General features: G+C 37.1%; 1 protein-coding gene across 2 annotated transcripts in view; it reads left to right on the top strand.

Annotated features, from left to right (window-relative positions):
* The first annotated feature begins 134 nt into the window (after positions 1 to 134).
* IGF1 (insulin like growth factor 1) overlaps positions 135 to 27549 on the top strand; it is a 48961-nt gene continuing 21546 nt past the window's right edge. The window contains exons 1-2 of one of the 2 annotated variants that reach the window (XM_079303013.1): positions 135 to 432; positions 4676 to 4832. In XM_079303013.1, coding sequence (XP_079159139.1) covers positions 370 to 432; positions 4676 to 4832 — 220 coding nt within the window. In that variant the 5' untranslated portion in view covers positions 135 to 369. Of the gene's footprint in view, positions 433 to 2865; positions 2937 to 4675; positions 4833 to 27549 lie in introns of those variants that run through there. The other variant, XM_079303014.1, reaches the window with a different exon arrangement.

Below are 27549 nucleotides of genomic sequence, written 5' to 3'. Positions count from 1 at the left end.
TATGCTTCTGTGCTCTAGTTTTAAAATGCAAAGGTATGATGTTATTTGTCACCATGCCCAAAAAAGTCCTTACTCGGTAACTTTGCCAGAAGAGGGAGAGAGAGAGAGGCAAATGCTCCCCCAGCTGTTTCCTGTCTACAGTGTCTGTGTAATGTAGATAAATGTGAGGATTTTCTCTAAATCCCTCTTCTGTTTGCTAAATCTCACTGTCACTGCTAAAATCAGAGCAGATAGAGCCTGCGCAATGGAATAAAGTCCTCAATATTGAAATGTGACATTGCTCTCAACATCTCACATCTCTCTGGATTTCTTTTTTCTCATCATTACTGCTAACAAATTCATTTCCAGACTTTGCACTTTCAAGAAGCAATGGAAAAAATCAACAGTCTTTCAACACAATTAGTTAAGTGCTGCTTGTGTGATTTCTTGAAGGTAAATCTTTATTACTATTTCAAATAATTTTTTAGTTTTATTTTGCTGTGTATTGTCTGCTGCTGGCTTGAATATTGTGCACTTTTCAATAACATTATTTTAGAGCTGAGAATTATTTATAAATTGCTGAACATGCAATTTTATGTGATCTGGAAAATGGCTGTATGTAATAGTTGCAATTACATAGATAACTGTATGGGTAAACTATTGCAAATACATGTCTTAAATTTCACTTCTATTCAGAGAACTTTGCAATATTTCAGTTATGTCATTATTAAAAGGTCCACTTACATCATTGTCTATATTGTTAATGAATGCTTCTGAAAACAAGAACTTTTACCTATTTTCTGCAGGTGCAGGGTTTTATAGGAAAAAAGGTATTATTCACATGTTAAGTTTCTGCAGTTTTACTGTACACAATAATAGAGAAAATGTTTCTGCTTTCACAAGGAAACTTTTAAGGGATGTTGTCACTGCAGCAATTTTTCTGGCAACATCGTGGCATTTACTTGGTTTTTGCTTTCATAAATTAAAAGTAAATGAGAAGTTCAGTTTGTTTTCTACATTAGAAACCAGCTGCGACTCTTGCTGACCTTGCATATTTGTACAGCTTAAGCAATTGTACATAAAGAAAATGGAAATTCCCTTACATGTTCATCTCCAAGTTTTCCCTTCTAGGGAGGGCTTTTTTTAGGAAAGTTTGCATGAGAAGTTTGTTGTTATGAGCCTATAATTTCTGCACAATAATATAAACTGGCTTAAGGTAAATTTGACTTCAGTAGGTGCATTGACCTCTGTTTCTGTCAATTGGCTCCAGTCCAACTTTCCATTATCTGCAAATTTATATCCTTCAAGAATTTCCCCCCCCACAATATTTTGCAAGGACACTTATGCAGTTGGAAAAATTATTTTATTTTAATTGTTTAGAGCCTAATTATTTTTTTTTAGTTGGTCTTACACTTGAAACACACTTACCTCATTCCTTAATGATCTAATTACAGGTCTGCAATTGCAAGGGATGAAATCATTCCCTTAATGTATAAATGGGCATCCTTTCCAATATACTTGAAAGATGAAGGGTGGTTGTTTGTTTTTTTTTAAAGTATTGAGCAAGGCACTAAGAGACATAAAAGTAATGTTCTAGTTCCTCAGCTGTGCATCCTGCCAAGCTTCCTTGGAATCAATGGAACATATTGATTTAGGTTAGCATGTAGCCCAGATTCTTTGCTCAAAGTTAACAGTATTTAAACCTTGATCCAATCTAGAGCATATATGCTTTATTTATATAACAATTACTAGTGAATACTGATATTTCATAATAATTGCACATTTCTAGTATGGCTTGATACTCAGGCCCAACCTCTCAGGAATAAAATGTGATTTTGAATATATTACAATAAAATCTTGATTTCTTGCTATAGCATATACTCTCCAAAAATATGTTGCCTCTTTCAAGATACTTATAATTCTTGCAGATGTTCTTACATGACATCAAAATGACCGAGCATGTGAAGAGTTCTTATGCACAACTTGTGTCAAGTGCTAGTTTGTTAAATGAAAGGGACTTACACAGAAGAATTAAGAAATGAATGTGATTTAGGGTGTTCATATATGACATTCCTTTGTGGTCCTACTCTTCTGGACTTCTAAAACAGGAATGTAGCAGAAGCTGGCTATTTCAGTGAAAAAAGAGGAAATTCCAGCTGTGAAAATATGGTCAGTCATTCTATGCAACTAAAAGAAGTGCTTAACCAGGATCATCTTGAACCTGTATTCAATTTCCTAACGTAATTAGATGCTTTGATAAACCCCACCCACACGCCAATGCGTTTTCTTCTAAGCTCTCAACTTTCTAGTCAAATTGGGGATAATGTAAGTACTCTGCTTGATTGTAGAGAACCTGGAGCAATATTGGATTACAACTTTGGATTTTCCTGAGAATATTCCCCTCAGATATAAAGGGGTACTTTGATTTTGTCACAGGCATATTGAATCAATTGATGCTGTGTTTAATTAAAATGATGAAGTAAAGTTAAAGTTTTAAACTATGTTTTGGAACTTGCTTTGATGAAACTGTACTTAATTTATCAAGTAATTGATTGAACCCTAGAAACATGTGAGCCTGTTTTCTTTTCTGCAAAGTTTTTACTTGTTTGAAAGTCTTGACTGTTGTTAAATTTGGAGATAAAGTTAGAAATTCTCTGTGGTTTATACTCTGCAGCCTTTTTTGGCTTCCACTAAAGGAAAAACAGTAGATAATCTGTTTTGTCATAGTTCAGTGCTGATATTTATCTGAAAATGCAAGCCAGCTGAGAAGTCTTGAAAAATAAAAAATTGTTAAATGTCTAAAATTTATGTTTATTTCTGGACCAAATGTTATACGAGAACAAATTGTTAAATACATAATGTTCTTGTATTTGTAATGTCTTTCAGCTTTCTGAGGCAGTGTGCTAAACAGCTTTCTGCTTTACCTCCTCAGAACTGGGAACCATCTTAAACTGCAGGTGCATCACATTTATCTTATAAATTCAAAAAATGGCAAAGGAGAAAAGAAATTGTTGTTAAGATATGGAATCATTACAGGAAATAGTGCCTCATGTTATCATCATTCATTTATAATCTTATCTTTTTTCATCTGCCATTGAAGTCATGCCCATGCATTCAAACTTGTTGAGGTTTGCATGGCAAAGTTGGCTAAAGACTCCTGTGAATGGGAAAATAATTATTCTTTCTTTTTTTATGACATATCATGGGATTTTAGGTTGTTCATTATTTTCACAGTAGAAATAAAGGACACATCCAGCCAGGCACTAAGATCTCTTACCAAGAAAATAAGAATTCTTAAAATATATTGACTAAAAAAATGCTCAATACCCCACTGGATCAGATCCCAATTCATCAGAAAATAGATTACTGCATCTTTTTTCCAAAAGTTCAGTGAAAAAATATTAAAGATTAAATGGTCCCCAAAACCCTGAAAGAAACTTTAGGAAGGATTAATCATTTTACTTCAGTTACTTTGCACTAGATTGCTAACACAAAGCAGTTTTAAGCCAAGTTTAACTGTATGTGGAAGATAGGTTTGTAACTTCTTACCTGACTGCAGTGATAATGCTAACCTTGAAATTAAATGCAGATTTACACCTTTCAAAACCATCATTTTTGGCAAGTGATCTAAATAAGTTCAGAATATGCATTGAGTACATTTCTCAGTGTCTTGCTATTATACATAAGTAACTTTTCCTAGTATTAAAAGAAAAAGCTTTCTTCTTTGCATGTTGGGTAAGAAATTTGGTGGACATAAAGGGATACAAAAAGAAGTAGAAATTGATTGCAATTTTACACCCATTGAGAACTGTCCTTTCTTTAGTCATAAGTACAGGAAAAAGACAGTTCATAACCAAATGTAAATGAGAAAAGAATTATCACCTCTTGCCACAGCTGCCTAAGAGGGTTTAATGGAGGTGAGTGAAGTACAGCTGCTTGCAGCAAGTAAAAATACAAATCTTTGATGGCTTAAAATCCACACTCCTGCTAATTTTCCAAATGTTTCCAAATGTTTGCCTGCTAGTAACAGGGGACTGTAAGAGTCATTGAATGTGGTCTTGTGCTACAGAAGATCCCACATCAACTCCTGTAACTTAGGCAAGTTGAGCCTTGCAACATTTTTGGTTTGTTCTGGTATTTTCCTGTCCAAGGTGGCTGGAGAAGAGTGGAGTACTACTGATGAGCTCTTCTTTTATTGGCCACATTTTCTTACAGCAAATTTAGAGCCGTTTATTCTTGCAACAATGTTGGTTTTAGTTTAAATAGTTCTTCTCCATCATGTGCCATTTCCCACAGTACATTGGCAGGCACCTGTCACATTCCCTCTTAGCTTATCTCATCAGAGACAAACCAAAGCAAGGTTGTTTTCCTTATTACTATTATTCCAGGCTTCCCTTTCTCTGTCTATTCCACTCTTCCATATTTTACTTTCCAAAAGCAAATATAAGCCATAGTTACTACAAGGTTCCCTAATTAGATGTGATTCTGAGTATTCACCAGAATAAATAATCAGTTTCCAAAATACATTGACTAGAACATGTAGGCATATGCAAAATCATGGTGATACATTTCCTGATACCATGTTTATTGTCCAAGAAATCACAGTACATATTCATTCCCATTCACAAGGGTGCAGGAGTCATTTTTTATAAGACTCTTTGGGAGAATTCTGACACTAATTCTGCTTCCTTGGCAGGTGAAGATGCACACTGTGTCCTACATCCATTTCTTCTACCTTGGCCTGTGTTTGCTTACCTTAACCAGTTCTGTTGCTGCTGGCCCAGAAACACTCTGTGGTGCTGAGCTGGTTGATGCTCTTCAGTTCGTGTGTGGAGACAGAGGCTTTTACTTCAGTAAGTCCACCCTTTCTTTCATTTAACTGCTAAACACTTCCATGTAATCCATTGGACTCTGCAGCTGCTGTAAATGGGCTTAGCTATGATCATCCAGGCTGCCAACTAGGACTGGCATCCTACATCTGGAAGATGCCCAAGCCTTCAGTTACCATGAAACCTCAGTAAAGAATAAAGTTGTGCCTGTGTTCAGCCTCTCTGAGTTTCTGACAAATTTTCATTTTCAGACTTGCTATTGTTTTTCATTTCTTTCCAGCTGTTGCTATTCCACCTGCTGTATTACTGCTTTCCACTGACCTGTCACTGAAATTAAATGAATGAGAGCACATACTAAACCCAAGACACTCATGAGGCAGAACTACATGTACCTGTTATGTCAGACTACTAGTAAACACTTTAAGTGCACACTGTATCATATTAAAAACACACTAAGCTTCAACATCTGGTTTGAAAAAAAACAAGAGCTGGAAGGCAGCAAGCAGAAAGTTACCACATCCAAGTATCCACATGCTTCATCATTTAAATACAGGTGGAGGAAAATTCACGCATGGTGAGATAATAAAGACTAACACCAGTACAGGCAACAGATAAAATTAACTCTGCAATGGTGAGGATCAAGAAATAGTCAATTTTTAAGTAACAGAAATCTAGTTCTGATTTTCACCTATTTGCCACTTCAGTAACAAAGTTAATGAAACTTTTAGCTAGAATATATTGATTCTGAATACATTCATTAATGTATTTTTTTAAAACATTATGGAATTTGTGTTCCTATAGCATCTGAAGCTAGCAGTTACTTTTAATAACAATATGTGCTTCTCTGATATTCTTGATATTCCTTAATTGTTGAAGCTTCTTGTTTCTAAGCTATCATTTTTGGTTTTCTGATCATACCTACCCTATTCCTATTTATTTCTATTCATGGAGTCATTGCTTTCGGTGTTTTCTCCTTGCTTGCAATAAAAACAGAAATTCAAACTCTTGCACTTCTAAAATCCTAATTTCCTCAACATATAAATTGCAGAGATTTTCACTGTCTTCTTGGCACATTTTATTAAAGTTCATTTTTTAATCCTTAGTTTTATGTATGCAAAGTAATCCACACAGGGTTTGCAAAAGAACCCTTCTTTACTGTATTTAACACCTCAACTCTTGTAAATAAGCACCTACACCAGGGTGCTCTTTAGCTTAGTACTTTGGTGCTAAACACAGCATTGAAAGTACTGGAATTTCTCATAGAGAAATTTGCATCAAAGTCTGTTGCATTTATTAGCATTGGAGTTAGGGATTATTTGACTGTCCTACAAATGTTTTGTTGCTGGGAGTGCATGTGAAGACTGTCATCTCCCCCTCCTGTTTCTGCATCAGAAAACAATGGGACAAACCATCCTTAGAACAGCAGAGGAATTGTTCTTTTACTGTGCATGTATCTCAGGTGCTTCTGTACCAGCAAAATGTTTGCTGCTGGTTCAGAGATCTCTCATGCTTGCTTTCCACAAGAGTAGCTGTTGCTGCCCAGCAATCAGACCAACAGTTAGGTGAACTTTGTGATCCTCAAGGTAAGAGGTCATGTGAAATGCTAATCATTAGCAATAACTCTCTTTGGTTTCCATCTCAGTTATTCTAAGGTTTCACAATCTGTTTCAAATCTCTACCCTAAGCTAGGTCATCCTTAATTTAAAATACCAGGATGGGCTTCCAATGTTTCAAAGGACATCACTACCATTGCAATCTTGACCTTTATCTGCTGTCACTTTAGACTTTCTCTCTAGCCTTTGCTGTTTTCTGACATTCCGTGTTTTCACTTGAAATAATGCAGTGCCACCATAAATGTTGACTTTGTTTTACGTGGAAAACTATGGCAGGTTTTACTTATGAATGGCCACCCTGTTTTATGAAAGTCTTGCACAGTTGTAATCAATAGACTGCAGTTGCATCATTCAACAGGAATGTTATGAGGCTGATATGTATGTGGCTCCTTGGATGCCAAGTAATGTGTGTGCTCTGCCTGGCTACTCCTTATTCCTGAGTAAGAAATTTAATCTGTTTTTACCTTCTCCCTCTTATTTGTTAGAGTTCAATCTAAAATACAAAACCAGAGATAAGCCAAATAACATTGGTAAAACAAATTGAGACCCTCATATCAAATGTACTACAGAATGCAGCATATTATTGAAAGTTAAAAATGTTGCTTGACTTCTAGAGTCTTTTTAAGAATACCACATAATTTGCAGAGGTAAAAACCCAATGAAATTTTTCTTTTGTTGTAAAGAGTAGTAAATAAAAGTAATTTTTTAAGTCTTCTATTCTCATACTCTGGTTCCTTTAAATAAAGTATAATTAATGGTAGTGTTTGCCTTTAAATTGCACAGGAAATACCTAAGGAAAATTCTTCCATCATTCTGTATTTTACTAGAGACTCTGAATATAAAGAATACATTTTGGCTGAGGTGGAATTGCTGGTACAAAGTCAAGGTCAAAGCTTCTAACTATTCCTTGGGAATTGTGGGTGGAAGATACTACAGAAATTACTGTATTGCTTCCTGTTGAAACTCTGTACTTCCCAACCACAAGGCTATATCTGTGGATGGGACTGGAAGACAAAAATTTCCTTCATATAGTCCTCTCTGCCCAACTTTCTAGCTGAAAAAGAAAACTTTACAACTTCTGAGGAGATGCCCCAGCTGCTTACCACACACAAAGAGAAGTTCTGACTTCAAGAGAAAGTCAAATGTGGTTTCTACCACTCTCTTTTTTTCTTGAAATAGATTGACAAGGAGTATTTTCCAAAGTTTTGTAGGGGAAAACACAGCACAAATCCCCAAACTGAGCATCTACTGTTTTTCTTTGGTCACATTTAACTCCAACCAGCATTGGCTACTCCTCACAGCTTTTTGTCTCCAGTGATTTACCAGAGAAAAGCAGATTTTTGTTGCCACCATTTTTCTAGGGACATCTCTCTAGGTGAACTTCTGCCCCTTGGGTTTCTGTGTGCTAGGTTTTGTTAGGAGAAGGTGGCAGAGAACCTGGCCACAGCTGCACAAGTGGCTACACTTAAACACAGCTTTTCTCAATGTTTCTCCAATCTCCAAACCTCTTGACCCAACAGTCATGAAGCCAAGTGGGACAGCTTCAGCCTTCAATGTGGTACACTTATTACAAGATAACCCTGAGAGTAGAGAACATTGGAAAAACTTCAAGGAGAAATTACAGGAAACTTACAAAAGTAAAGCCTAGGAGAGGTGAAATTTCCCTTGGAATAGTCTAGTCTTATCACAAGAATTTATTTCGTAGATTAGCAAAAAAACCCACCAAAACATAACAAAAATAAATTATTTCTTAATAAATGTTGAATTTGCTGAACAATCATTCATTCTTGCTCATGTTGTTTTCTGAGGGCTATTACTGCCATGAGATCCAGTAGCTTGTTCTAAGGAGAAAATTCTATATTCCTTTTTATCTAGTTTCTTCTCCTTTGAAAATATACCTTTTGCTTTTACAACAAACACATTTCAGTCTTGCTAACAACACACGAGTGCCAATAAAGAAACAGATTTCTTAATTCCTTAGACATTTTCAGTCTCCTAATTTCTAAAGTTAGATGTTTCCAAGTTGGATGGCAATAGTTATTTGAAATACTTATTTGAAATCATGACAATCAACTTCATGAATTAAAACACCACCTTTTTTTCTGTTAAAAACACTGCTTTAGTCTTGTGGTGAATCTTCTGAACCATCACTTGCATAAAAAAGAAAAGAGCTGAATTTAGATACCTGAGACTCTGGAGTTCCTCTGATATCCTTCAGAGAACAGAGGATGATCTAGTGCATGCTTCCATGTGTAAAGCAGTGAATCCCATAAAAGAGGGGCTTTTCTGGCATCCAACTTAATGTTCCCTGTGTCAACTGCTTTGTGGAGAATTACTACAGATTTTTACTACTTTTTTTTGTCCACTAAGACAATCAAAATTGTGTGTTGTCCTTGGGAAAATCCCCAGCTGTGCACAATGTAAGACTATTAGTCTATAATCATCAGAAAATCAGGATAAGCCTGGGAACATAATTTTGGGTAATGAGAGCTGTCATGAGATCTCATTGCTTTGTAGAACTAAGGTAGATGTGGAGGAATTGCTGCTTTAGAAAAGGAAACAAGCAGCAGAGCAATAGGCAATTAGGTTTTGCTTCTCTCATTTCCCTCTAGTTAAGAGCTTCTTGTTTACTTCAGGAAGTCTGCTTTTAAGATGTTATTAAAGTTTCTAGGCTTGTCAAACCTATCAGCATAATTACAAGAGATGGCATGGCACTCAGTTCTTTAAGTACTCCATACCTGTAGGAGCTATGAGTCATTAGCTCCTCTCTGCATCCCTGATTGAAAGCAATGTTAATGTTAGAAGCCCAGCAGAGGCAAGCTGAAAAGCTGCCACGGACACACACAGACTCTGGTGTCACTGACAGTCTTACAAATCTTTGCAAACAAATGCTGGTCATCTTGGCTGTGTTCACACAGCAAGATCTGAGAGTGTTTTTGAGTTCCTTGGTCTGGCTACACGCCCCATTCATGTCCAAACACTGTATCTATGGAAGATTTGAGTGTATTCCTCTATCTGTCCCTAGGTTCCTTACTTCTAACAAGAAAGCTAACCTGGAAAGGAGCTCAGATGTGCTTTAGACAGGTCTGCAGAGTCAGTGCTCAGGGAATCAGAACTATAGGCACAGCTACTGATGTGTCTGTGTAAGAAAGAAAACAGAACTGGCTTCTGGAATGATATCACTGTATAGTCAAACAGCTGACACAAATTTGATGTGTGCTTTGTTGCCCCTGGTAGTAAATATTGAGGAAGCTCTCTGAAAATAAGCTAGTCTTTGAAAGGATTTTGTCATTTTTTACAGCATTAGGGAAGGGTAAGGAGTTGTTCATAAAGGCTAACCTTCGTTTAGTGAGGTTAATCTTCTTAAGTTACCTCTTTAATAATGGAAAGAGAGGTTCTGTCTTCTTTCTCCATGGATTGCAGAGTAAGTCTAGGAGGATTTAGCTTCTGATATACACTCAGTTTTATCCCTGCAAACAGGTCTCTACAGCTAGTTTCTTAGTACACCAAGGATTTTAAAAATTTTCAACTTTTTCCTGAAAAGGGACTACAGTAGTGAGGATAATTTTAATGAAGAGACTGGAAACAAATAATTCATCAAAATTTCAACAAGAAACATCTATCATCAAAATCAATCAAGCACATTTTCTCCAGAATTTCAATTCATATTAGCTTATTAGCTGGTAGACATTAGAGATGTTCATGCTTTTTATAATGTTTACTTTTTCTTATGCACTAGACCAAGCTTCAAATTTGGTCTCAAATAACAGAAAGCTGTTACTTGACATTTGATTCCCTAACTGCTATATGTGTATTTAATACATTGTTTAGTCTCATGTTGGATAAAGTCACTCAAAGAAGCGCTTGGCAAGATCAACATTAATTCTTGGCATAGCTGCCCCTCTTACTTTTCCACTGAATCTTAAATACTGAGAAAAACCCTTCCCTGACTTCAGCTCTGGCACATGCTCTATGCAGTCAGCCAAAACCTTTGCATATGGACCTCTCTGTTTGTTCTGGTATCAATAAAGCATTTGTGATTCTTGATCAACAGCAGCAGGAGTCACAAAGCAAATCATTCAGTTTGGCAGAACCACATGCTCTGTTAATGGAAACCTTTTGCATTTACTACCTGTGCATGAAGGCCATTCTATACACAGTGCCCATTCAAAGGCAGGAATTCACAGAGCTATTTCTCTAGGGCTTTTTCAGCACTTTAGCTCTTAGGCATGTTCCAAACCCTTTCACATCACTGAAAGTCAAACAGAGACTTAATAAAGACCTCAGAGCTTTGCTAAAAAAGAATGGATCTGGACTTGTTTATTAAACTATATCCTAATGTTAGTATTTCCCTGTGATCCAAGCTTAATTGTTCAAAAATATGGCAACAAATGCAAGGGATAACCAACAGTTAAGCAATTTCTCAGTCTAGGAATCAAGACAAAAGAATACCACAAATGTATACTTATTGAAGAAATTATGCTAAATTTATCTCTGGTAATAACCACAGGAACTTCAATGTCAAAAGGAAGGAAAAGCCATTAATTCCTACTTTCTATGCGGTGCATTTAGTGCAAAACCATTATGAAAGATAAAGCCCAAATGCTGGGTCTAACTCTTAAGTAATGACAGGCATATTTCATGTTTCCCTCAGTAAATGAGTTTCTGAGAACAAGAATTCTAGCACATCCATAGTCTTCAGAGTAGCATAGCATACAATGACCAGTGGATGAGTCCAGCTTGTGGAAATTTGCTTAAATGCCTAAAAAATCCAGCCCTAGCCTGAGATACTTGCTGTGTTTTCTGACTGAATCCCATAGGCAGAGAAATTATGTATTTCCAATGTCCTTATCTTACTAGCAGAGCAGAATGTGTTTGCTTACCTCATGTTAAATCCTTTCCTTGTGAAAACTGGAATAGCTTCCTTTTATAAAAAAAACAAAAAACACTTTCTAGGGTTCATGTGTCTCTTGCTTTTTTTGTTGCTATTTTTTTTTTTGAGTTTACAGCATATTTAAATATTTCCCATCTTATTTTGAAATTCAGCTGCTATCCCAGTCTTCCCATTTATGTAATGTATCTCTTCTAGAGTAAGAGGATGCTTCCAGACAGCAGGCCCTTCTGCTCCTTATGTGCCCATAAAAGTGTGGAAGTAGGGAAAGCACTTCCTGTGGGAAATTATGATTCACAGAAACCTGAAATTATGTGATATTTTTTTATACAGAACTATTTGTTTATATTGTTTGTGTCTTTGGGTGTTGGGCAGAAATTTACACAAAGTTCAGTATGCAGAAAAAAGATGGGGGGGTTGGCTCAGACTATTATGATTCAATCCAGCTCAATGAACTGTTTTCTTTCAGAAAATAAATATTCTAGGAACACTATTTTTAACTCCAAAAAAGTAAACACTTAATACCCCCAAATCCTATAAACAGCAGGTTCTAAGTAAAACAAACACTACTGAAAATTGGTTTGACTTCAAAAGAAGGTTCATTAACAGCCATATCCTTCTAAGGCAACAGATAAAATCTCAAATTATGCACACAAATGCTGCATTTAACAACTCTGTATTCTAAAGAAAATTTGAAAATGTATGATTTATGCAAAGGTGTAAAAAGTCTAAGTGTCATGGGGAATATTGTAGGGAAAATTTCATTATGCTTGTGGATCTGAAAAGATGAGTACATTCCTAATCATGTTTGATGGCTGTTCCAGACCACATGTAATAAACCAAAGTTACAAGAGGGATTTTTTTTTAGACTAGCACTAACTATACTGAAGGTTTTGTTTTAACTCAGCTCAAAACAACTGGATACGAGCTTCAAACTCTTATAATAAAAGTTTTACAGCTTCTTTTTGCTAGTCTTCATTGATTACTTCAGATTACATGAAAGCTAATAAGGATATCTATTTTAGGTTAACATAGCAGGTTTAAATTGCATATGCTTCTTACTTTGGAACTTCAGTGGATAAATAATAATATTGTTGCAATAATTTTTTCTACATCCCCCGAATTCCTGAATTACTAGTCAACAGGTCCTCCATGAAAAAACTTAGTTTTTCCTACGTATTTCAAGTTTTATGTTTCTTTCCATTAAAGTTTCCAGCCTTTTACAGACATATTTAGTTTGGCAGGAAGAATCTGGTGACTCATAGACTGTAGAAATTTGAGAGCAAGCTACTGAAAATGTATCTAATTTCTTCTTGTGTAATTTGGGAGCAAGCTACTGATAGTATGTCTAATTTTCCTAGTTTAATCAAATGTATTATTGGCAAATACATGTCCTGAATAAAAGCCATGTTTATTTCTGAAATATATAGCTAAGATTAAATGCAAAAACACCATATATATTTTCTTTTAGAACACTTCTGGATTTTTTTCTAATTGTTTCTGGCATTTTACTCTAAATCAATGGGCACTGAATGAAAAACAGAGGCACTAGTTGAAACAATTTGCATTACAATCCCACTTATATTTCGAATTCAATAATATAAAAGGGTTCCTTACGATGTTTTTTGGTGGTGGCTTTTTGAGGTTTTTTCTTTTTTTTTTTTTCAAGAGAGGATAGAGGTATAGGAAGAATAAATTATGTTATTATATCTCCATGATTTCTAAAGAGAATAGATGCATTCAAAAAGATCTCATTTGTATTTTATGTTATTGACTATACTGTTCCTTTCATGTGTTTTTCAGACAAAAGACTTTTACATTCAGACCTTTCTAGACATACATTGTTTCATTTGTCCACATATGGAATGAACTTGCTGAATGATTAAAACTGAACAGACTGTGACCTGAAATAAGGAGATTCTGGCTCAGATTCAGTCCTTCTACTTTTGGGCACATAGCTGAGGATTCTGAGTTAGGAGTCTTCTCAAGCTCATCCTGCAGTCAGTGAGAGGACTAAAAACTTTCAGGGGTCTCATTAAGTTATGACGTTTCCCTAGGACATACTTTTCCTTCCCCACTAAATTAAGCCAGGATGCTCATTATGTCAATTGAGTAAGGACTCTCCATTAGGAGCCCAAATTTTGGTGGAATGAATCTGTTTAAAACCACACAATGATCTTCCATGTAGAGGTAAGGATGCATACAGATCCCATTTTAGATCAAAACAAATCCAAGTCTATTTTAGCTGCTATGGTGTAATGCACTTAAGCAAAGACCCAGAAAGTGTCTCATGCAGGTAGCACCAGTTAGAGCTGCTCCTCAAGCTCTTAAAAACTCCCAGGCTTTAGTCTGACTAAGTGTGAAACCTGTTGGAGACAGCACTCCAGTTGGGCTCAGTAAAAGTGCAAGGGAAAAGCTTTTCTATCTTTTCTTTCTTGGTATAATAGATAGAATATACTTTTACATGTTATGGCGAGTAAAACTCCTCCATGTTTTATTCCTGCAAAATAAGGTGTGTTTTTCCATGGATAAGTAGTGAAGCAGTTTTTTACACCATGTGTTTGTTCACACGAGATCATTCCTATTCCTATTCCTATGAGTATCAATTTTGCATCAGCATTTAAAGAAATTGAGACAATAATAATATTTATAACCTAAAGAGAGAGCTAAATACCAGATGTCATTAAAGAAGGATTTTCTCCGTGTAATAGAGAAAGGATGCAGAATGATGGTCAAGTAGAGTTTTGAGATACTCAGGCAATGAAACATTCAAAGTCAGGTTGGATGGGGCTCTGTGAAACCTGATCTAGTTGAAGATGTTCTTGCTGATTGCAGGGAGTTGGATTACTTGATATTTAAAGGTCTCTTCCAACCTAAACTATTCCATCAGTTGGAAGATTTAAAATACAGCTACTGCTGACCCAGTGAGCTCACCTATAAAAACAGTGACTGAGCTAAGAGAGTCCCACCTGAGGCTGTAAACCAACCACTGAGTTGAAACACCACAAAGCATCTCTATCTTCCTCACTCTTCATCCAAGGCAATATGGAAAAGCACAGAACCACTTCTAAAACATTTGCATTCCATGGTCTTCTCTAAAGAGATCCCTTTGCAGGGAGCAGTAATCACAGTAGTTAACTGTGTAGTTAATTCCAAACCATCTCTGGGGATAGGAACTGTTCTTTAGGTGTTTGGACATTGATAATCCTTTTCCAGTAAGTCTATTGTGTATTGTTTTGAAGTAGAGTAAAAATAAGCACTAAAACCAAGAAAGAATTATTTATATTTGCTATGAATAAGTACTTATATGACTTAGCTTATTTCAAGGTGATGTTAGTATTGTGTATTGCACTATTCCCAGCTAGCTTGGCTTGAGGAAAACAGGGTAGAAATGAGGCTCTCACTTCACATTTGTGTCTGCATTTAAAAGACATAGAGGGTGTTCGCATAAGAGACATGAAAATTATCATCTCATACACTTAAGGAGTTTCACTATTTCAGGAATTATGTACACTAGATTTAATATAGCTATTCCAAGATACAAACATTTTAAAAAGCTGAATGGTCAAGAAAATCTGTTCACTAAAAAAAAATATATATATATATATATATATATATATATATTTTGCAGAATTTCATCCTTGTCTTTGCAAAGAAATGAAATTAAATTCTACCACTGTAGCTACAATGACATTAAGTAAACTGTCCTAATTTTTCTTTCCTAAAACTAGGAAAAATTTAGTTTTTGAAAGCAGTAGGACTTGATGCAATAAAGTACAACTATTTCCTGTTATCACTAAGATGAAGAATAATAAAATGAGCAGAATTCATAAGTGGTGATATTCTTACGGTCTGCTGTTCTTTTCAAATAGAAAATTACACTCTCATATGAAACAGATGAAATTCAAATGTGTGAAAAAAGACCAAAACTTTTTTAATAAATAAGGCTTTCCCTGTCCCCATCAAGAATCAAATAACCTGCAAGAGATTTTGAATGCAAAATGATTGCATTTGATTTATGAGATAGGTGGAAGTGCCTTATTTATTTTTTATTATGTGATATAATATTTTTAAGGTGTATTTCTACTTTTTCGTGCGGCAAAGAGTAAATGTTAAGGAAAATCTGATATGTAGTATAATAAAGAAGGGACAAAGGCAATGCCAGAGAAGGGAAAAATAGTAATATTAATAATCCAGGCTGGCCCTGTCCAGAAGTTTCTTCATACTCCAAAATTATGAGTCCATGGATACTCACTCAGGGTTATCTGTTAACTTCAAATGGCTTTAGTTCAGTTCATTGAGGATAGTGGGAGTTAGTCTGAGGAATTCTATTTCATGAGTTCTCTGTGTTATGCTCACTAAAGAAAACATTGATCATTGATTTTCCTAGGTCTTTTGGCTGTAAGTGTCATTACACCACAAATATTTTCCCTTGACTGGATTCCCATTGCTTTCTTGCTAGTCACCTGTTTTTCCTAAGAACTACCCATTGAACTTCTGCTATTTTTCTTTCTGTGTATAAATGCAGCAAATAAAGACTCTTTTGAGCAATCAATCGATATTATTTGTTCCTGATTTGAAAAGGGTACACACACATCCAAAAACTCCTCATTTTTAACATTATTCAGACCAACCTGAAAGGTTTGAAGTGTAATTTTAAAGATCATCTACCATTCAGTTCTTCATAGAATCATAGAATGTGCTGAATTGGAACAAATCCATCAGGATCATGGAATCCAACTCCTGACCCTGCAGAGGACACACCAAAAGTCACACCATGTGCCTGAAAGCTCTGTCCAAACACTTCTGGAACTCTGTCAGGCTTGGTGCTGTGACCACTTCTCTATGGAGCTGTTCCAGTGCCCAAACACCCTGTGGGTGAAGAACCTTTCCCTAATATCCAACAGAAACCTCTCTTTCCTCAGCTTCATGTTGTTTCCTCAAGTCCTGCTGCAGTCACCACAGAGCAGAGATCAGTGCCTGTCCCTCCTCTTCCCCTCACAAGGACCTTGCAGGCTGCAATGAGCTCTGCCCTCAGTCTACTCCTCTCCAGGCTGAACAGACCCAGTGACCTCAGCAGCTCCTCACACAGCTTCTCCTCCAGACCCTGCACCATCCCCAGGGCCTCCTCTGAACACTCTCTAGCACCTTAATATCTGTTTTATATTGTGGCACCCAAAACTGTCCCCAGCACTCGAGGTGAGGCTGCCCAGAGCAGAGCAGGACAATGCCTGATGTCCCCAGAACAGGGATGTGCCTCCTGCCTGCCAGGGCACTGCTGACCCATGTTCAACTTGCCATGGACCAGGACCCCCACGTCCCTTTCTGCTCTCCAGCCTCTCATTCCCAAATCTATTCACACAACCAGGGTTGCTCCATCCCAGGTACAGAGTCCAGAACTTACCCTTGTTAAACTTGATTTAGTTGGTGACTGCCCATCTCTCTAATTTATCAAAGTTTGTACGTAATTGTTTGCTAAAGTGCCTAAATTAGTCTTGATTCCGTGGCAGGTAGATGGTTACTAACTAACTAACTTTTCAAAAGTGTTACTCTATTTTCAAAAATCAGCATGAGTCTCATAAATAGCCAGTGAGATCTCTGAAGCTCCTAAAGGCATATGAGCCATGTTTTTAGGCACTGAAGAGGCAGAAGATGGACACTCAAGAGATTTTTCAAAAGCAGTCATGTATCTAATTTACACTAAAATCAATGAACTAGGTGAACCTAGGCAGGTCTTTTGTTTTGCTTTTCTAACCCATCTAGGCACATATCTGTGTTTTTAGTTGTCTCATCATCTTTGGAAATACAAGTCAGGGTCCGTAGCTACTTGTCAAAATTTTGCTTATGGACCTTATTGACTACTTGTGAAAAAGCTATCATTATTAAAAGCTCTTCAAAATAAGAATTGGCATAATGACTTGGCTTCCTCTCTGACGTTAAACACACTAATACGCTTAGTATAAAATCTTCTTATTTCTAGCATAAATATGTGAGGCATCAGATGAAAGCTAATAATTTCCCAAGAGAGCTAAAAATAATGATGGCTGAACTTGAATAAATATCCTAAGAGGCATTCTGTAGCAGACAGTGGTTAATGAGCACTGTAAATTCTACCTTTCTACTAACCTCATTCACAAGGTGCCAAAGCCTAAACATGCACCACAAACAACACTGGCTGAAAACCAAGCATGAAAAAAATTATAATCACTTCAGAAAGTTAGAGACAATGCATGTCTTATCATTTTGTTTGTCTTCTAACTAGGAAAATTTAATTTAAATTCTCACAACATTCTTTAGGAGTATTTAGGAGTTTCAGATACTTATGGCTTAGACCCTGTCTCCCCTGCAATGAGACTGACAGCATCTAAATTAACTACAATAATCTAAAATACATTTTAATATAAGGAATAAGTGTTATTAAAAAGTATTACTCTGTGTAAAAACAATTAATTAATTCAAGAATATCTAAATTAAACTCACTTTTAAGCATGCTGCAATGCAAACAGTAGAGTTTAATGGAAGAACTGAAGATGTGTCTTCAGGAATTCCCTACATTCAGGGAATATTAGCTTTAATTTTGGTCACAGGCCTATGAATTTTACATTATTATTTATACACAGCTCATCACCAAATGACTAAAGCTTTTAATAAAAAAATTGTATCCATATTTATGCAGAATACACACTTTTTGGGAGCAAGAAAAGAATCAGTGTGTAATGGGTGGTCTCATGCTAAGCTTATTGACTTCCAAGATCCAAACACTGTACACAATAAGAATTAATATTTTCCTCATAAGCTCCTCTAGTGTTCATCATAGCAGTATTTGATTTCAGGCCTCAGACAAATGTATTATACACTACAATATCCGAGGAAATCATCCATTCCTGTAAACATTTGTAAGGCTTTTTTTTGGCCCTAGTGATTGCATATCCAACTGGAGGTGGCAAGAACTTTTATTTCCTAAAATGTTACAAATGTTATATTTCTGCTAGAACTTTGCATGTTCAAAATAGACTACAAATGTCAATGAATTTAACCTAGTGATAGACTGAACTAGTACTTTCCCTTTATCCTTCCTTGTTCCCTGTGTAAAGACAAAACCAATGCTGTAAGTGTGCCTCTTCCTCAAAAGCAGCTTCAGCATATACCCCATTCTACCTGAACTAACAAAGCACTTTTGCCAAAAGAGCTAGAAAAAAAGCCTCTGTTTTTTTCAAATCTAAACACCTTTCCAAAGGCTCATTAGCTGCTTTCTACTTTCATTGGAGTGACAGAAATGGCCTCATTCTTGTGAGCTGCAGAAATTCCAGAGCACCTCCTGTGCAGGACAGCAGCAAAGCTCTGACCAAGAACAGGATTTGCTGCCAAGTGACTGGTGCTAAATAGAACTCAATGCAAAAAGTATTTGAAGTTCTAAATTATTGAAATCTCTTGATTAAGAGATCTGATTTTAGACGAACAGGTTAAAAGCAATTAGGAGAGAACATGAATTAATTAAATTTCCTTTTCAGCTAATGAAGGACCCCATGAAAGGTGTTACAGAAAAACCACTAAACCTGTTCACTAAAAGCTCATCAAGTACTGTAGTTGTGTTAACACTTCTCAGATCTCACAGCATCACAGAATTGTTAGGGTTGATGTGACCTCTAGAAATGGTGCAGTCAAGACCCCTGCCAAGGCAAGGTCACCTGGAGCAGGCAACACAGGAACGAGTCCAGATGGGTTTGGAATGTCTCCAAAGAGGGAGATTCCACGACATCCTGGGCAGCCTGTATCAGTGCTCTGCTACCATCAATGGGAAATAAGTTCTTCCTCATGTTAAGGTGAAACTTCTTGTGGTTTAGTTTATGGCCTTTACTCCTCATCCTGTTGCTGGGCACCCCTGTAAAGAGTCTGGCACCATCCTCGTAGTATTTATAAGCATTAATGAGGTCCCCTCTCAGTCTTCTCTAGAATAAACAGACTCAGTTCTCAAAGTGTCTCACAAGAGAGATGCTCCAGACCCTGCACCATCTTTGTCACCCTCCACTGCCCTCTCCAGTAGCTCCTTGTCTCCCTTGTGCTGGGGAGCCCAGAACTGGGACCACACTCCAGATGTGCCCCGCCAGGGCCGAGTAGGGGGAAGATCTGTTCCCTCAACCTGCTGGCCCCACTCTTCCCAATGTTCCCCAGGATACCATTGGCCCTCCTGGCTGCAAAGGCACACTGCCAGCTCAGAGTTTCCTTCTAAACCTTCAGCAGTTTCCTCTCCTCCCTAGTGACATGAATGAGGCTTATCCACACAGGGTAGTCAGTTGAAACTATCAACTGGATGAGGATCCATTCAAGTGATTTTTTGTTGTGAGTGTTCAACAGAGACCATCAGTGCATTTCTCAGTAGTCACCATAAAAATTCAATGTTTTTCAAACACAAAGCCTCATTTGCAAAGAACAGTAATCTACTAAATAAAAAGCCACTCAGTATGTCACCTGGTTTCCTTCCTTCTTTTTCCATTCTGCATCACTATATTGTACACAACACCTGGAAAACTGGTGGTTCTGAACAACCTAAACATACAAACATTCTTTTGGTCAAGTCTGTCTTAACTGGCCTCAGTTGGTTGGGGTTTTTTTGTTTTGGTTTGGGGGTTTTTTGGGTTTTTTTTTTTTGCTTTTTTTCCCCCCAGACAAAGGAATTGCTAAGCTATTATTGTCAAAATGCCAGTATAGATGGATAATAATTTGCTTAAGTTTTCATTTCTGTGTTTCCCTATAGTATCAGGAGATGGAGAGATGGCTTGGAAAACAAAAAGTTTGTATCAAAAGTAGATTGTTTTCTTGCTGGAACAACTACAATCACAGAAAACTGAAGCATGCAGCTGAAATCTGAAAGTCCCATCATTTCTTATTTTGAGCCAGTACCAAAAATCCACCTTTCCTTTGAACTGCCTCTACCTCTTAAGTTTGTATGATATCCTCATGCTAAGTTAAAAGCACAGTTATAATGCTGTCTTAAAGGTCTGCTTTGAATTCTTTTTAGACACATTCAAGCTATAGTAATTTAGTTGATGGCTGCTTGATTTCAGTGCAGCCTGTGAGAAAACAAACAATCCAATGACCCCAAGTTCACTGAGATTGCTGGAAAATGAAAACAAGGGTTTTGGAAGGCCAGTGCTTCAACACATAAAGAAATATATTGAATACTTCAAAAGATATAAAATTCTTAGAACTGTTGGACAGGCTTCTGTGTGTGAACTTTCCTGTCCAAGTGGCATTGCTAAATACCATGGCACCAATCAGAGGGCTGACATCATATTGTTGTGTAACTCATAACCATAGCAATGTCACTTCTTAAAATGCATTATATGTGCATTCAGCTGCATAAAATCTCAGCTGTGTCAGCTGTTAAACAAAGTACAGTTCAGGAGATTTATTTTGAAATATGATCTCTTTGTATTTCTTTAATAAAGGAAATAGAAAATATAAAGCTTGTTAAGCCAATGTTAACACTGAAAGTTTGGATTCAGACAACAGACACAGCAAGAACATGTTTCATCACCAATCCAACTCACAGTGATATAGTCTAGTAAGAGAGCTAATCGTGGTCATTTTAATGGACACAATACACTTGGGCTTTTACATTAAAAATGGGCCAAAATGCGCCAAAAGGTCTGCAGTCAATATTAAAAAAAAAAAACCAAAACTAAAAAACTCAACCCATAGCACAGCTGAATTGCTAAGTAAATGGTGCAGGTATCAGCCTGAGTGAACTTAATACACGTTTGGTACAACAACTACAAGCAATGGTGAACAACATGCATCAGAAATTTGGGTTGTAATCCTCCTCCCCTTTATTTCAACCCTAAGTGCCCTTCCAGAGAATCATTAGCCTATTCCTGCTCTCACTGGAACAGAAATTGCCTCATCCCTGTGAGCTGCAGAAATTCCAGAGTAGCTGCTCTGCAGGGCAACAGCAGAAAAGCCCTGACCAAGAATAGTCCTTGTTGCCAGAGGGGCTGGTGATAAACAGAGATCAGCATTGCCAGGTACTAGGAAAGGGAATGGCACGTACCCTTTGCCTGTGGTGACACATGGTGAGGAGTAGCTGGTGTTATCCTTTAGTTGTCCTTTTGGAATATCAGCACATTGGAGCCATAAGCCAGAGGAACTAATGTGGGTCTGATTGTGCCTTTCTGTGATCACAGTCAGCAGCAGTGGTGTAATGTAGCCTTTGCCCTCCTGCTAATCCATCAAGGAGAACACTAGCACTGTCTTTATGATACATGAAAATACGAAATAGAAGCTCACTATGCTCCTTAGGCTGCCCTGTATTCAGTGGGATTTGAGGCTATGCTGTCAGAAGACAAGGGATGATGTGCTTCATGCACCATTGTCATCTGGGGTAGACACTATTACAGCCTCTTTGGCAAAGATAAAAATACCTGGATTTCTCTGGTAACTAGACCACCATCTTGCCTTTCAGCACCAGGCAATTATAAATGCTGCTTCAACTGCACAAGATTTCTGGACACAGAATCAAACCCACAGTCACTGGATTGACATGCTGCATAAGATGATCTTGTTGCTAGCCAATTTCTGCCATGTACAGAAAATTTAATTATAAATTTTGCAACCATAAAAAAGAAGTTATGATATGTTGAAATGTAGGAGTCCAGCAGTATGCAATTATGACTAGTGCAGTCCCTTTCTGCACATTCCAAGAATCCAGAAATCAGACTTTCTAATATGAGAAACCTAATTGGTGTAAACCATCTCCTATCTCCTATATTTCAGAGAACAGATAAAGTGTTTCTTTAGATAGAAAATAGATAAAGAGTAAGCAGGTGGGAGGGCTAGGACTATTTCTGGCTATGGGACTAACTGGTTTATATAACCTTCAACCAACTAATTTTATCTGTATTTGTCTTACTTTCACCATGTGTGAAAATGAGGCAATGATGTTTACTCACCTTTTAAAACTGCTTTTGAAATCCCCTGGGTCAGGTAACAATTTAGGTCCAACCAAATAATACTTTTTAGAAGCTCACCCACATATAACCCAGATACTGAAAGGGTTAAAGTTTTAAGCAAATTGACACATTGCGGTACTGATGACAAATTATAGGTAATAGTCTATCAAACTTAGGAAGACAGTTCAGTAAATAAAAAAAAAAATAATAGATCTCTTTACATAAGGGATAGAAATTGGCTACTACTTTCAGTCTAGAAGTTAATATATGCCATATTACTGCAGAGAATCCTGTAAATCGTTTTAAAACAATGTTATAACAGTTTACATAAAACTTAATGGCAAGTTAAGTAAATCACCCCAGCAGGCCCTCTGCTTACTGCAGGAATATGGCACAGAGTTCATAGGTTACTTGAGACTCATTCTCCCAGCCAAACGAGTCAAACAATAACACTTTTAGGCACTGAAACACTTTTCCTCAGTTTTCAGCAGAAGCAGATGTGGGGCTGACTGCACAATGAACGAAAAGAATACTTTGAAAAGAAAATGACAGCAAAAACATAAGCTCAGTTTGCAGGTTATCTGAAATCATCCTTGCTTTTCACCTTGATGCTAATTTTTTAATATTGCCCTTCTCATCTGAAGATCAGTGTAAAGCTTCAATAACTTGAAGGAAGCTCATCTTTTCATGTTTGCATCAGATTTCTCTTCTAAACAAATTGGTGCAATGTTTCAATCTTCATTTTACTTTGGGGTGTAAGTTCTGAGTCATCATCATTTAATTTTCTCCAAGCCTCCAGCTCGTGTTTTCTGTTTTTCTTCCTGGATGTGTCATAACAACTAAATTGTACCACCCCAGTAAAATGGTGAAGCCTAGCACACATCTGCCAGCAACAAAATACTGTGCTCTCACCCTAATTCCCCACACATTCCACTTTTCACACTTCCTTCGCATCCTCTCAATAAAGTGGTAGAGTCTAGTAAGCAATTTCTTTTATTTTCCACAACATTCTGCCAATAAATCAAAAGAACTACCTCAGAGAAGAACACACTGGCCTTGCATGCTCTTTTCCTAGTCCCATTTCTATCACTATTCCCATGAGGTTAATCTTCTGAAGTCAGTGACTTCCCTGTAGTTAGGATATCTGTCAGTTCTGTGCTGATGAGCTCTGAAGGCATTATTTTTTTCAGAATTGCTAAGTAATTTTGATTTGGAAAAATCACTTGAGAAAAGTTTTACTCTTTCAAATTTAATAGAAAATCTGGTCAAAAGTTTCCAGTATTCTTAATGTAGAAACAATAGAAAATAATGTCTTAGTCTGAGCTTTGAGATATCCAAAATTAATTCAAAGGAGTCAGTACTCTAGTATATTTCTTTTTAAAGCATTCATTATACAACAAAATGGCATCAAGGGGAGAAGAAGGTGAGAATTAGCAATAAGAGAAAGGTGTTACAAAAAAGGCAGAAAAACCTCATCTAGAAAGAGGTGAAAACGATGAATCAGAAGAAAATATAATTTAAGACAGAGGAGCCTTTAAAAGTTGCTAAAAAAGAGTTCTGTTTGGCAGCTACCTTACCTGAACTAGGACTTTGACTCCTCTGGGGGTGAATCATGTTTGAACCAGGTTTCAAGGACAGTTCTCCTCTCACAAGCACGCAGCACATGCAACCTTGTCACATTTTCCTTCCCAGATCTGGGTTGGCAGTGACTGCCCCTTGTAGCAGCCACTGCACATCAATGGACAGATACATAAATACAGATTTTGCAGCCCTGGTTAGTGCAGACTGTGAAGCATCTCTACAGCAGCACCCACACCAACCCATCTGGCCACAAAGCTGCCACACCTTGTTTAACTTCAATGCCAGTAGATTCCAAGAAAAAAATGTTTTTAAGAGAAATCTCACATCAATGCTCAGATGGGGAAATGTCAACATCAGACAGCAGGCTCACCTATGGCAGCAGTAACAAATGACAACAGCCACTGTAAAGAGCAGGAAAGTTGCTAGATGACAATTCCTTGAAATTATCAGGAGGGGAATATAACAAGAAAAACATCTGAATTAATGTAATCTCCAGGGAGTTGTAACTAGAGGATCTTTAAGGTCCCTTTCAAGCGATACCATGATTCCTTTTTGCCTCTTCCCCAAATTCCACCTTCGCATAGTGGAAGCACAAAGGCTGTTCAGTAAAACAGGCCTACAATTCAGGGAAGAGGGGCTTACATTTTAACAGGGGCAAAATTGTATAGCTTCCAATCTTACTGTCAGAAATGACTCAGTGGTTTTTAGCTGTGCCTTTTTCTTTCCAAATCCTCTACAAGAAGAAAACAAAACACCTCATGAACCTATGGAATATGCACAATTTACAAACCTGTAACCCAGGCAGTTAAGATTTAAATAAGTTATAACAGCATAAAGGCAGAGATTAAAATTAGAAAATGCCAGGCAATCTGAAGATTAGGTGTCACCACCTGCTCCAACAATTAGTGGCAATATTACTGTGCTGAACAAACAGAATTTATGTGTATGATTACCGAACTTCATGTTCTGTTGCTTAGTTGATAGTGGACATTTAGTTTGCTTTTGCAGAAGTATTTAATTCTCAAACACTTATATGCACTTTGTGCAATAAGTCAGGATGCCAGAATTGTTCTTTGGGGATTGGGCTTCTGACTCCAGTTTGAGCTATAGCAGATGCCATATAGCCCATCCAGAAGAGCTAACTCTTCATCTCTCTTTTTCTACATCCACTAAATACAACTTAATAAAATTGTGCCAGAGCAAAGAGATAATAATGAATGAATTGTCCATGAAGAACTCTGGAGGGTTTTCAGCAATTTCTGTAAGGAAATGAGTCAAAATTAATCTGAGAAAGATGCAGGACATTGTACAATAATATCTGGGGTTTTTTTGATTAAAAGGAAAGAACAAGTGTCCTGTGTTTGATACTTTCTCTTGGTGCAGTATGGTGTCTAATGTGAAAGCTTAAAATGTGAAATAATAAATTTTAAATTCCCGTTCAATCAGGAAACAAGTACTCAATAACTACTAACAACTTCAACACAAAAAATTTAACAATATTTTAAGCTTTTAAAGACTGAATTTTTAGCAATTTTACAGCATATCACTTTGAAAGACCTTATGGATACTTGCCAGATGTGATACAGTGGTAGAGGAACTCAGCAGCAGAGGGCTTATTTATCCTTAGATCACCCCACTCTTTTCCTCTCCAACCAGAGAAATGATTTCTGAATTTCCTAACGATCTTGGAAGATAAACATTGAAAACTGGTATAGCTAGAAATAACTATATTAAAAGGAGCATTATATTCTTTAAATCTGGTGCTGAGAGCATAAACCTTTTCTAAGTCCTGCTTATCGGTGCAGTGACGTCATCCTGGAGCAGGAGAAAGATAATCTTCCCTGTTGCTGCATTATTGAGGAATGGCAAGGAGTCCTGACAAATGTGCTGCCCATCGTGCACGGATGTTTAAATGCAATCAGCACTTAACAGTCTTTTACATAGGATGGAACACGTTGTGCATATTAAAACCCATGTGCTGTTTTCTTTATTTCTGGCATCCTTTCTCCCCTACAACTCAGGAACATGTTCCAAGCAATTTTTCAGTGTTTTGTCTCTGCTTTTTGCCTTTTTCAGTGCTTCTTCTCTGCTCTTTGCCTTCACTTCACCAGCTGTCACTCCAGTGACATTTCCCAAGCATGAAGCTGACAAAGAGCAGGGCAGAGCTTAAGTGCTGAAGCTGTGGAAAACAGTAGCAATGTTTTAAAATATCAACACAACTCAGTGTTTTGGGAACAATTTCCAATATTGTTACTTGAATAGACGCTGTTTACTACAGAGCCTCTCACACTGAAGAGAATTCTGTTATTTTAAAAACCAAAAGGTTACTGAACTACAGCACACAGCTATTTTGTAAATTTCAGGTTTTTCAGTAAATTTCTGTTTTTTCTGCCATAATACTTCATTTAAATTAGACATTAAGAAAGCCCAATCTGATTAATACTAATAAATGTCTGAATAGAAAATTATGAAAACCATTAATATTGTGAAAAAGAGGACAGATAAGAGAGAACAGAACCAATGTTTGTGAAGTATTTTGCTTCCTGATTTACGCATCTTCTCTACCAACTTAGTTTTCAAATTTCAGAGCTGTATTTACAGGCCAAAATGACCTGAAATTTGAGTCGAAAAAAAGGTCAAGAGTAGTTATCACATGGGGGTGTCCTCTTCCAACAGTTAAGCATTCTAATTTTTTAGTTCTTTTCTGTTATCTGACCTGCTGTAGTTATAGACACAAATATTGACAGGAAAGACTACTGCAACATGCAGAGTGAGCACAAGCATTTTCCTCAACCTGTATCATCCCCTGGTACTGACATTAACTCAACTCCTCCACTCCAAAGGCAGAAAGACAAGTCCAAGCAATTTTCAATAGTCCCAAACAATCTTACCTCATTTTAGGAAACATTCAAGGTAAGATTTCCAGCTTATCAGCTGGTTTGATTATGACATTTATTATTCTCATGAGTACCTTTTGATTAAACAGGGAGCAAATCTTCTCCTTGTCCAGAAAAAGTTCTGTAGTGTTTCTGTTCTCCCACCTTATGTGGAAAGAAGGAGAGAAAAGGATCACAGGCCATTCTGACAGTGCTCATGAGTTACAATGTGCAGAAGCAGTTTCTGTGAGGGGAAGGCACAGGAGCCTGTTATTCCCAAAATGCAGGCAAGCCCTTGCACTGCTCTGACTTGCAGGTGCTGCCACGCTGCTAAGCAAGTGTGAAGGAGCCCTCTAGTGTGAATAAGAAATGGACCTGCAGCCCATGGTCTGCACACAACACAGGAGAACAATGGCTGTGAGCAATGTCACTGCCAGTCTTCAGGCATTTCAACAGCACACACTGCTCAGGAGATTCAGCAATTACAAAGCCCCCTGAAGTCAAACAAATGTATATGTCATAATGTGATTTCAAGGCTAATCTATGGCTAACCATAAAGATGGTCATAATTGAAACAAGGACCCAAAAACTTGAGAACAATATAGAAATATACTGCAGCCCTTGTCTGATAAATATTTTGTTTAAATTTTTCAATAGACTGTGACCTCAAGAACAATTGATACAAACCATTAAAGGACAGAAAGCCTTTTTTTAAACCTTACGTGCTAGGATAAAATGTATCAGTTATCACAGAATCATTCAAATCTTCCAGAGACATAGCCAGTTTGCACTTTAATATAACCATATCCAGGAGATTCCAGTGCTCAGATC

The sequence above is a fragment of the Erithacus rubecula genome (genome assembly GCF_903797595.1).
Source record: "Erithacus rubecula genome assembly, chromosome: 4".
NCBI classification, from domain to species: domain Eukaryota; kingdom Metazoa; phylum Chordata; class Aves; order Passeriformes; family Muscicapidae; genus Erithacus; species Erithacus rubecula.
This window is presented reverse-complemented; position numbering and strand designations above follow the sequence as displayed.